Here is a 12,748-nt window from a genome sequence, read left to right on the forward strand (position 1 = left end):
AAGAGCATGTGTACTCCTGTTTAGGGTCCACTCAAAACATTCAGGACAAGCTCCTCCTCTCTAAACCCTTAACTTAATCCCATCTTTGTCACATAAATTTCCAGGGACTCTTAAGATGTAGGCATATCTTTTTGAGGACCACCATTCAATCAACTGCAGAAGACATCTGGCAATTGGAAAATTACAGGCAAAAACCTCCCTAAATACGCTGAGTATCTTCCCAAGGAAACTCTCTTACTGAGAAAATTCACTACAGTTAGTCACGACACAGCTAACTCTTGAGGCAAAATTCCAACAGAAATAGTGACTGTTACAAATATACTTTTATAGAAGCATATGGCACTGGAATTTTTCCAGCTAATAAAGATGTATATGCCATACCACGAATGGTAAATGATGCCACACACAAATTCCACATGTCACAATGCATCCCGTACTTAAATGTTCCCATTAAGACAAAACCCTACAAACCACACAAGATCAAAGCCTGGAACCTGTGTTGTTAGGGTGGTGATTTATGAAGGAAATTAGATATAAAAGTGGCAGCAGGTATCACATAGTACCAGTGCTGATGATTCACCTTTAATGAAATGTGTTTGAAGATGCAGTGAAAGTGGAGTGGTGCCAGCAGCTACAAACACCCCTGCATTATACATTTACGAACACAGCCACTGCTTAATAGTCATCGCCAGAACCCTGTATCGCAGGCTCCACACGTCTCTGGACCGCGTGGGAAACCTGCCCGTGGTCACACAGAGATTCACACATGAGCATCCAGGCTCCAGATTTGGGTTGTCAGTCCCTCTGCTGTGCTGGCCAAGAACACACTATCAACCAGAATATGGGGACCAGGAGAGGCGCCCAAAGGAGAAACATGCACAGAGAAGTCAGCCACCTCAGTGTGAGCCAGACCTGGTGAGATAAACTGTGGGTCCCCGCGGCACTGGGTGAATCCATGGATGACGAGATTCTGACACGGCAAGACTGTGCATAACACACATGCAGCTGGGGGGGGTGAGGAGTGTGTACAGTTCCCTGACCTCAGCTCCACAGAGAGCAAAGACCACACACCCAGAGAAAAGTTCGCACCTAAATTTAAACGTGCTTCGACTTCACCCTTGCCGTGCTCACTAGAAGCAGCACAAGCTTGCTCAGGCACCCACGGTCCCTCCTTGCCTCTCAACACGTGGGTCTTCCTTCTTCATTTGTGCTGCATAGAAAGCTTCAGTTCGATCACCCTGAACCTAACGTCCTGCCTCCGTCTTGCAGAACATCATCTTCCTCATTTAATCCACAGCACAGACTGGGCTCTAGAAGGAGAGTCTGCTGAGAAGTGAACATGAGCTGGGCTGGCCAGACCCATTGTTACATAGATCGTGGCTGCTCCTCTAGGAGGAGGAAAATCCTCCAACCCCTCCGTCTAAGGGTTTTTTCTCTCCATTCTGGCTGTGCAAGTAAAACAGAAATGTTACCTGCAGCAGATTCAATCCTGAAGACCCCAGAAGCCTGTCGTGCATGTTTATGTATATGCAAGCATGCATGTAGTGTGTGTGCACACGTGCATGTAATATGTGCACTGTGTGCATGCATGCATGTAGTGTGTGCATGCATGTAGCATGTGTTTGCATGTTCATGCAGTGTGTGCGTGTGTGGACACATGTATGGAGCATACTGTGCGCACATGTGCGTGCAGTATGTGTTTGTGTGCACACATGTATGTAGTGTGTTCACATGTGCATGCCGTGCGTGGGTGTGCATGTAGTGTCTGTATGTTTGTATGGGCACACATGTATATAGTGCGCATGTGTGTATGTGCATGTATGTAGTGTGTCTGTGTGTGCATGCATGCATGTAGCGTGTGTTTGCTGTGTGTGCAAGTGCACATGTATTGCGTTTCTGTGTGTACTCACATGCATGTAGCATGTATGCATGCACACTGTGTGTGTGCATGTAGTGTGTGCGTGCTCACATGTGCATGTAGCATGTATGTGTGCATACAGCATGTGTACATGTGCGTGCACATGTGCTGCTGTGTGCACACATGCATGCAGGGTGTGTGTGCATGTGTGTTGTGTGTACATTATGTGTGTGTGCACGCATGCATGTAATATGTGTATTCACATGTGCATGCAGTATCTGTATGTTTGTGTGGGCATGCATGCATATAGTGTATATGTGTGTTTCCATGTGTGCATGTGTGTATGTAGTGTGTGTCTGTGCACAGGTACATGTAGTATGTGTTTTTGTGTGTGCACGTGTGTATGTAGTGTATGTTTGTGTGTGCACACATGCATATAGTTTTTGTGTGCACAAGCATGTAGCATATGTGTTTGCTGTGTATGTTGTGCATGTAGTATGTGTTTGCTGTGTGTGTGCACGTAGTGTGTTTTTTGTGTGCACATGGGTGCATGTAGTACGTGTGTTTTCTGTGTGTGCATGTAGTGTTTGTGCATGCATGTGCATGTAGTATGTGCACGCACATGCATGTAGTATATGTGTGCTTTTGTGTGTCCATGCATGCATATAGTGTGTGTGTGCACACACTCCAGTCAAACGCCTGTTCTTCCTCCACACTGCCCCCCAGGCGTGATTTCCTCTGCACTTCCGTGCCTGACTCCACAGGTGCTCCCTGCTCCATCCCGCGGGTTTTCTCTCCAGTCTCAGCTGCGGTCACTCAGAAGGCTCTGCCCGGACAATCCCCCTGAAGGAGTCACACATCTGCTCTGTGACTCCTCTGTGAACGATGGTAACAGTTACGTTGGTTAATACACATTATTCTCCAGAACAGCATATTCCTCCCTCCCTTCCAACACTCACAAAAATTTGCAGTCATGTTTCAGGTATGTTTACTCGTCACAAACCCCGACCTCTCGTCATAGTGCATGAGCACACTCACAGTTGCCTCCCCAAAACGAGCAGCAGTGATCACCCAGGCAGGGAGGCACACGCTGCAGCGCCGTCCATCACATGCCGCACGTCTGCTCGTTCAGAATCTCCTCCTGGGCATCAGTCGGTGGCCCTCGCCTGCGCTGGGCTTCACGTCTGGACCACACCTTGCTCTGCTCCTGTCGTCTCTAGTTCCCAGCACAGCGCATGGCACTGACAGCTTCTGTAAATGTGTACATATGTTCACGTATGTGGACATTCGTAACCGCAAAGCACTCTTCCAAATGACGCTGAATTTTACCATCACAAAGTCCCCAATCTTCAGGAAAAAAGCGTGAGGCTGAGGAAAACTCCAGCCTGGTTCTCCTGGCCCCGCGGCTCCTGTCCCTGTTTCCTCCCGGAGCAGGAAGGCAGCGACATCGCTAGTGTTTCTCATGACACAGAGGCACAAGCTGAGATTTCTCTACCTTGTTACACAAACCGCGATGATTTCAAGAATAAAATCACTTGGATTTCTTTCTTCAAGACAACATGCACCTGTGCTGACGATGTAGCATTGGCCTTTCTGGAAGGGCTGCCCCTAAAACATCCAGGTTCCAAGTGTCCCCAGGTCTAAGGCATGACGAGTAATTTGGTATTTCTGGTACATAACGAAAACTTAAGATAATTATAGGTGAAAACTGAAACCAATGGAGCCACTTGGCAGAGTAAAACTATCTGAAGAGAAATCATTGAGGATAACATCCAGCAGGACAGAGATGAGAAATGTAATAAATTATATTTTACAATTAACAGTTATGCTGACTGGTAAAACTGATATTAAAATGTACCTATTATCAAAATATAAAGTCCCAATTTTTTTCAACCCCAAAATAGCTAATCATAAACATAAAAGAAATTCTCAGTACAAAAGCCAGAAACAGAACTCTCCCCCTCTTATTGAGAGCATGACATACCTCTAATTCACACACTCATTGATTCAAGAGGGTAGTATGTACCAGCTGTCACGTACCAGGCATGTAACTGATTCACACAGTGTGGCATCTCTTTCTAAAAGAAAGGAAACTATTCCCACTTGATCATAAGGAGCATCATTGACAAAGCTGCAGCCACGCCCCTTCCAAGGCGATCACTGACTTAGATTAGTCCATCTTTGAACCTGGTGGGAATGAGGCCCACAAGCACATGGCACCAGTCACCTGGACCAACCCAGGTTTGAAGACAAAGCTGGGTTCTAGGAGCAGGAGAGAAGGGGCACGTGGATGTGAGGGAGGCAATAAGATGTAACCTCGACTGGAATCAGCCAGGTAATGGGAGGCTGGGACAGGAAGGAAGTTCAGATGAAGGCCTGTCAAGGGAGAAAACAGCATGAGCAAAGGCCCTGAGGCAGACAGCAGGAATACCAGTGGCCAGAAGTTTTAAAAAGCCATGGTTTAGATAATGACATGAGCTATGTGGGTGGTGCTGTTATTCTGTGACACAAACATGGAAAGAAAACCAGGCTTCAGGATTAAGACTATTCTATGGGTTTCAGAAATGTTAACTGAACAGCCAAGTGGAGCTCGGACACACAGGTTTGAGCTGAGCAGCTGAAGGCACAGCAGTGGAGGTCAGGGGAGAATGATGACAATTTAAACCAGAGACGAGGTGAAGTCACTTGGAAATATAGAGCAAGAAAAGAAAGCAACCTAGGACAGCACCTGGAGATGGCCCACCTTCTGAGGGCATAATCGGGGCTCAGCCACCCAGAGAGCTGAGGATGGAGCAGAGGCAGAGGGTGTGACATGGGCAGAGGTGCCACCCACTGAGATGTGAAACCAGGCAGAGATGGGCGGGCCTGGTCCGGGCCCCCAGGGCTGCGGTGCCTCTGGGACAGAGGCCCAGAGAGGCGGCGCTGCTGCACTGATGGACGTGACTGATGAGGATTTTTAGGCTGCTTAATTTTAAAATGGTTTATGATGAGGATTTTTAGGCTGCTTAATTTTAAAATGGCTTATGATGAGGATTTTTAGGCTGGTTAGTTTTAAAACTACAGATGAGATTCAGGCTCCAAGGAGTGGAATTTGTTTGCCCCTTTGTTGGGAAACATTTACATTTCTAAGGGAAACCTCTATCTGTGAAGATGCCTCCCTCTCTGTGCCAGGAAGAGGGGGGGATGGTCTTATCTCTAGAGGCTCTTGGTCAATGCCAGAGGCAAGAACTTAAGTTGGTTGCTGTCTGGCAACCTCATGTAACTGACCCTCCCCCCCACAGATCCTCCTTTGTCTTTAGCCAAGGATAAAATTCAAGCGGTGACTTCTGCCATTTACTCAATCCGGTTTGATTCTTATCTACCATTTTAACTTTTTTACATATTCTTTGTCTTGTAAAGAGATAACTCACATACCTATGCCTTAAATTTAGCCCTAACCCTCAACTTGGGGCAGCAGCAGAAGCTCTGACTGCCCATGGGTCCTGTCCCCATGCTATTCCACACTATTTTCTAAATAAAAGAGCACTACTGCCAGATCTTGAGAGTCTAAGAAATCTTTCTTTCGACTCCTCGGCTCACCGATCCCGCATCAGTGACCAGCTAGGGACAGAGCTCCAGAGCGGGAAAGATCCCAGGAAGAGCTCAGCCACCCCTCCCGTCTTTCAGGTTCTGCTTTGGAAAGAGAAGCTGGCTACTCCTGTAAAGATGCCTGAGGGACTCTGTGCTTAGTGTCTGAAGGTTTTTGATGACAACACATTTGTGAACATTGCTAAATGTAAAATATTTATTTTCAGTGCAAAATGTTACACTTGTGATACGAATAACTGACAGTTATGTCACACTTCAAAACTACAGATTATCGGGGCCGGCTCCATAAAGCAGTGGTTAAATTCTCGCTCCGCTCTGCAGCCCGGGGTTGGCCAGTTTGGATCCCAGGTGTGGACCTACACATCATTCATCAAGCCGTGCCGTGGCAGCGTCCCACACACAAAACAGAGGAGGATGGGCACAGATGTTAGCTCAGGGCCAGTCTTCCTCAAAAAAACACAGATTATTTTCCTAAACACCAGCTCAACGAATGAAAATGTCCTATAACAGAATTTGGGTGCATTCATGAGGTTATATTTTTACCTCCAATAATTCATAAGATAGACAGTAAAATATCTGCCTGGTGAAAGCATTCATCTTAGAAACGGAACAGAAATTTTACATACGATTTGCAAAATACAGTATTAAACTATTTTGATTAAAATATAAATAATAACAGTTACTTCTTATTAGTCAAGGCTTAAATGCACTTACCACTAACTGGGTTCCAGAGTTGGGGTCTGACTAAAAATGGCATGAAAAATAAATTAGTAAAATGAATGACGATAAGCACAATGATATTTATGATACTAAAGTTTAATATTCCATGCAATTGTATTTATAATAGCACAATTCAGTACTATAATAAAACGATATCCATCCAAATTTCAAATAAATTTTGGTGCCTATCAAAATTAAGTAGAGTTGTCAAAATGTCAACAGTATAGAGTCAAATTTATTCATTCACGATAACAAATATGTTTGTAAATAATACAGTGACACACTGCCAGGTTTCCAGTAGAGAGATATGAATGAGACACAGTTGCTTTAGAAATTGTAACAGATAAAACAGTCAACGCTCAATGCTTTGGGACTGTGAGGGCTCTGAAGTTGAGTTCATCATGTGCTAAAATGAAAGTTTACATTTTCTAATTGTTTCCAACAGCATCCTCTAAATAACTTAAGAGGCATATTTGTGTTCTTTTTTATCCTAATTCTTTGTTTAATTAAAACATAGCTAATTAAGAATATTTATAGGATCTTCAACTTCAGACTCTTTACAAAATAGAAACTGTTTTACCCAATGATTTTAATTGAAAAATCACAGCATCATAGTATTTCCAGCACTTGTGAAGACAATGTGCAAAGAAAAAGAGTGAGCAGGTGAGGGCTGAAGGGGCGAAGCAGCAGCAGGGGCCCTGGATGGCGGCAGGAGCAGGTGTGACTGCGGGGGAGGGGTCAGGCCCCCGGGGGGATGGGTGAGCAAGGGCAGAAAGGCTTAGCCCTCGGTACAGAAATAGAAGGGATAAACCGGCCTCCTGTGCTCTGGAGGAAGCTCAGCACCGACTGGGGAAAAGTGACATCTAGTGCTCGCCGAAAATAATCCACAGCCTTCTAACCAAAATAGGACCTGAGGGACAGTATGCAGTGACGGGCTGGATAACAACAAGAACTCCCCAGTTCAAAATCCAAGCACATTTTCCCATGAAATTCTCCTGCATTTTTCCTCCAAAGGCCTTTTTTTTAACTGCCTTATTTCGTCTCAAAAAATCCCTGTGGATTCTAATTAAACAGCGAGTCTCTAAGGCTATCGGAATCAGATGTCCAAAGGCACCTCAGAATCCAAACCGCATCTCCTTCAGGTGAGAAAGCAGAAGAGACGGCAGCTGGCTTCCCAGGCGGTGCCAGGGGTCTCGGTTCTCCCGTGAGCGCTCAGAGCCAGCACGCCCGCTGGCTGCCCAGCAAGACCAGGGGCCGGGGACGCAGGCATAAGCCCAGCACCAGACAGGTCCTTCTCTTCCAGAACTCGCTCCACGTGCCCGATGTCCCGTAAGCTACCTGTGCTGACAGGTAACCCAAAACACCAACTGTTTTAATAATTCTGGAGCGAATATACCCATTTAACAGGTGAGAGAACTGGGCTGTAGACAGATTCTTCCTCTCTCCACACAGGCTCTCCAGACTATAAAGCAGCTGAGCGCCTTAATTTGCAACTCATTTCTTTGCTGCTGCCCTCACGTCAGCCTCTCAAAGTGTGTCTCGTGGGACATTTCGGGAAGCAGAACTAAATTAAAGTTGAAACTTAAAAAGCCACATCTATACAGACATGTAGATATAAAAGGTGGCCACTCCACATACATTGTTCGGTGAAATAAGCATACTTTTCTAACTTGGATCCTGTTAAAATGTTCACTAGGAAACATATCTCCCGGTAAAAATCAGATAATTCTCCATTTTAAAATATGTGAATCTTGCTTATGATGTCATAGACATCACCAGAAATTCCACAACTGAATCAAAGATGAGTCAGCAAGGATGAGAAACAGGTGAGAATATTATAAAGCAATGGACAGCCATTCTGGGAGGTTCCATGCTGAAATGACCTCACACAGGAGTCCCCATCTCTGAAGGGATGACTAAGAGGCTGCATTATAAAAGGACGTTTAAAATGACGTGCTGTCTTCTCCCCTTCGCTGGCCAGTTCATCACAGGAAGCTGCACATTGCTGGCTCATGCTATGTCATGCTTCCAGCCCCTTAGACTCGAGCGGAGTCGCTCTTTAGAGACAGAAAAGGTGCTGTCAGAACAAACCAACAGCAGTGTCAGCACGAGAGCAGGGCGCCCTGAGTGCCTTGTACCCACGAACTCTACACAGGGACACGGGGAGCCAGGGACACGGGTGCGTGAACTGGCTTCACTTAGGAAATACATACAACAGGGAACAGCTACCTAAAAGGGAAGAGGAAAAAGAAGCTCCAAATACCGAGCAGGAGACATGCAAATTGGGCCAAATTCCCATGATTCAAACAAACAGTCATTACAAAGAAGGTGTTGCATTTTTGACTTCAGAAAAAATGTTTACAACTAGAAATACAACGGGTTTAAGACAACTTTCTTTTTTGTCATTATTTTCCTAATTAGAAGCACTGAGTTCTCTTGCTTAACTGAAATGATTAAAAAACTATGCATATTCAATGATATTATGGATAGTTATTCATAAAAAAATTAATAATTCTGCAAGGTTATCTGGACCCCGATGATTCAAGTAAAAATTAGTGGCTCTCAAAGATTCATAGTGTATCTATGTATAGTGTCATTTCCCATTACATCTTTAAGCCATGATTGCGTGCTATGACTGTTCAACTATTTAAAGACAAATGTGTGAGCAGGATACTTCACAGACCCATTTTAAATGAATTAAGAATCTGAACCTTCCCATACACTGGAATGCAGTGGAGCACACCTTGTTATTTGTGAAACCAAAGTTATTATTCTTGTTCTTAACAGCCTCTCTATTTTTATTCTGATATTTGGCCTCCAATGCTGACAAAATTCCTCACAAGTGCAATTCACACAGGCTGTACCATAGAATCAAGGTTCTTGTTACAAAGAAAGCACTGCCCACATCTTGAAGCAAACTGGGGAACTGCCCGCACCTTGACTGAGCACCCAGATTTAGTGCCTTAAAGGGATCCGCGCTTGGCACACTGCAGAGTATTTCTTTGAGGACTTGCAGTTGATATTTTTTTAAAAACTGAAGTTACTGCCAATAACTTATCAACTGGGTCAGTTATGCAGATGGTAAATCCACGCCAATTCTTCCACTGTAATTACAATCGCTGTAAACAAGACTTGTTGCAAGAACTCCTCAAGCAACACACCCCATTCCTAACGCCGGGAGGGCACCGTTTACAATTCCCAGCAGTAAGAAGACAGAAAGCCTGTCCCTCTCGAGCTTCCCCACACCCTTAAGCAGTTTACTTCCAACTACTGCCAGCACATCTTCTACCGCTTAATGACCGTCTGCAGTGGCTGGAAAACTATTCATATCACAAAGTACTTAAAAAACAAACAGGCCACTTCACACAAAATTTAAAGGTTTTGTGGAAATATCCCAGAATGGTATAACTCGATGGAAAAGGCAACTCTCTCTACACAGATTAAAAATAAAAATCATACGGAAGATACGACTATTACCCTAGTTCGCAGCGTTGTGACAAAAGAATTTAACAAGCCTTCAACCTATGGCCTTTTGAAAGATTTCTCAGGTATCCTAAAAGGGTGGCTGAATATATCCCCGGTTTTCCACAGTCATTCATGGGATTGGGGAGCTAGCGGGACGCAAATCCTACAGGAACAACCATACTGATCTATCAGCTGGAGAGCATGCAAGGGCTGGGGCAATAAGCTGCTTTCTTAAACTGTTTCCAGAACACTCGGTCGTGCCGGTGGTCGTGCCGGTGGGCGGCAGCTTGAAGGTTTCCAAGAACTCTGAGTTTTTGTTTGAGCCAACATTTCTGTTTTCTCTCAATCCGTAGTTTAGTTATTTAAAAATAAGAGGGTGCAGAGGGAGCTGGTTGGGGTAGGGACCAGAACAGACGCCACACACACTGAGGAACCGGTGTCACGAACTCGGCGCAGATGTGGTCCGGTCAGCGGCCGGGCGCGCAGGTGGGAGACCAGCCCCGCGAGGCCCCCAGGCCCGGCCCAGCTCGCCTCCGGAAGGCGCCGCCGCCACCTCTGGGTGGGCAACTCGGCAGACCTGGAGCCGGCGCCCGGGGGCTCCCCTCAGCACAACCATGTGACCACAGGAAGAAACGCGGAGCAAATCCCAATCCCCAATTCTGGAAAACCCTGGTTGCCACAGAGTAGGAAGCCCCTGAGCCTGCCCACTCAGCCATTCAGGACCTTAAACAGGCCAACCCCACAAGTTTCCATTTAGCACACTGGGGTAGGGGGAGAAAGAGCGGTCAGGGGGTGGGTGCCCAGGGTCCCAGGGTCCACCCGCCCTCACGAGCCCTCCCCGGAGAGACGGAAGGGGCGCGGGGTGAAGAGAGGGCGGGGAGAGATGAGGCGGCGCAGAGAGGAGGGGGCGCCAGGTGAGGAGGGGGAGTCTGCGGGGAAGGGGGCGAGGGGAGGGAAAGGGGTCTCCGGGAGAGGAAGGGGCGCTTGGAGGGAAGGGACCCGGGAAGGGAAAGGGGCCACGGAGGAGAGACCGGAGCACAGTGGGGAGAGGAAGGGGCGAGGAGAAAGAGGGGCGCAGAGGGCCCGCACTCACCCGCACGGGCACCAGCAGGCAGCCCGGGCGCCCGCGGGGGGCAGCCGGGGGCAAGGGTCCCTCGGCGCTCATAGCCGCCCACGCGGCGGGGCCGCGCTCCAGGCCGAGCGAGCTCAGCGCCGGGGCCCCGCGCGCGCATCCAAGGGCCCCGCGGGCGCCGCGTCCGCGCCCCTCTCCGCCTGGGGCTCGGCTCGGGCTCCGGCTTGGCGGGCAGCGGCGGAGTGGGGGGGCGGGGGGGGCTGAGCTCCGCCCGCGGCCCACGAGCACCGCCCACGCGGACCCGCCTCCGGGAGAGGAGGGGCGCTCGCTCCCACCGGGTTGGGGACCCGCGCGCAGAGCGGGGAAAGCGGGCACGGCGCGCTCCGCGGTGGAGAGCCGGTGGGAACGCTAGGATGGGGGGCTGCCTGTGGGGGTGCTGCCTGTGTTTCCCACACAGAGCCGGGGCGGGCGGGGGTTACTCCCACCGGGCGGGGGCCCGAACGCACACAGGCTGGCCGGGGGAGCAGGGCGCTCCCTGGTGGGCGGGTGGGAGCACTTTGATGGGGCGGGGGTGGGGAGGGTTGGGGGGCTGCAGCTCCTGCGGGGCGGGCGTAGAGCGCTGCCTTGGGCTAGGCGCCCCCTCTCGGTCCCTGCTTCACGGTTTATCTGATTTGAGGGCGCCCCGCTGCCCTCCCCGCACAAGGGCTGTCCCGGCCCGCTCGCCTTTCTCAGGTGTCTGGGGACCCTCCCCTAGGGGTCACCCGGTCACACCAGAGCTGACGCAGGACGCTGGCGACCGCCCGGCAGAGGAAGGCAGGCGGAAGCCTCAACTCTTTCCCTCCCTCGCCACCCCCAACCCTTACCCCCCACCCCCAAGCCTGGTGGCTCTGGCTCCTGCGTTCCTCTAGAGTCAGCCCAAACCTGCAGGGACCCACCTCCCGGGCGCGAGTGGTAGTCAGACACTAGCTGGTCCGGCTGGTTCCCTTGATCATTCAGGTTTGCGCCAAAATGACTCTCAGGACAGCAATACAGGGTTGTGTAGACTCAAATCATCCTAATCTAAATGTAAATGATATTTAGTTTGGGATAAATCTCAGGAAAAATACAGAAAAACACAAGGCCACCACCGTTTTCAAAAGGAGAAAAAGCGCGTGCTTTCCTTCCTTCCCAATCCAGTCCCCTGTCCCCAGCGCTCCCTCAGGGAACCTGCGCGCCCTTCCGTCTCAGGAACCCGCCTCCTTGTGCTCCAAGGCCAGAGGCAGAAAGCTGAGGTCCTGAGAGGACACGACCCCTCCAGGGCGGACGCCTGAGGTGTGGTAGACAAGATGCTGTTTTTTCTGACTTCCGGCTTTGAGATGTAACTCACATAACGTTGTGTAAAGTTCGGGTGTACAGTGCGTTGATCTGATACACGTATTTCAAAGTGGTCACCGCCGTGGGGCTGGCTAACGCCTCCATCAGCTCAGGTGATTCCATTTCCTAGTTGTGGTGAGAACGTTTAAGATGTGCTCTCAGCGACTTTCAGGTATATGACAGCCTTGATAACTGTAGTCACCATCCGCACGTCGATCCCAGGACTTACTCATCTGCCGGATGAACGTTGTACCCTCTGAGCAGCATCTTTGCACGCCCCCCAACAGCCCCTGGTACCCAGACTTTACTCTTGTTCCTCTGATTTGGGCTTCTTTAGATTCCACCTGTAAGTGAGATCCTACAGTATTCGTATTTCTGTCTGACTTATTTCAGTTAGCATAATGCCCGCACAGTCCATCCATGTTCTCACAACGGCAGGATTGCCTTCTTTCCCATGGCTGAAAAATATTCCATTATTTATATATATTCCATAATATATATACACATAGATATGTACACACAGATATATACATATATGAGTATGTATCACGTATATACATATACACAAACATACACCCCCCCACACACACACACACACATCTACTTTAACCATTCATTCATTGCTGGACACTTAGGTTGTTTCCATATCTTTGCCACTGTGAATAAGGCTGCAGTGAACATGGGAGTGCAGA

The 12,748-nt window shown here is 48.5% G+C and overlaps 1 protein-coding gene across 4 annotated transcripts in view; it reads right to left on the reverse strand.

The window, feature by feature from the left end:
• SNTG2 (syntrophin gamma 2) overlaps nt 1-10,941 on the reverse strand; it is a 320,660-nt gene extending 309,719 nt beyond the window's left edge. For 2 of the 4 annotated variants that reach the window (XM_070236809.1, XM_070236807.1), the window contains exon 1: nt 10,725-10,941. In XM_070236809.1, the coding sequence (XP_070092910.1) occupies nt 10,725-10,796 (72 nt within the window). In that variant the 5' untranslated portion in view covers nt 10,797-10,941. The remainder of the gene's footprint in view (nt 1-10,724) is intronic. The other 2 variants (XM_070236808.1, XM_070236810.1) reach the window with 2 other exon arrangements.
• Nucleotides 10,942-12,748: the final 1,807 nt, after the last annotated feature.

Source organism: Equus caballus, chromosome 15 (genome assembly GCF_041296265.1).
Source record: "Equus caballus isolate H_3958 breed thoroughbred chromosome 15, TB-T2T, whole genome shotgun sequence".
In the NCBI taxonomy this organism is placed as follows: domain Eukaryota; kingdom Metazoa; phylum Chordata; class Mammalia; order Perissodactyla; family Equidae; genus Equus; species Equus caballus.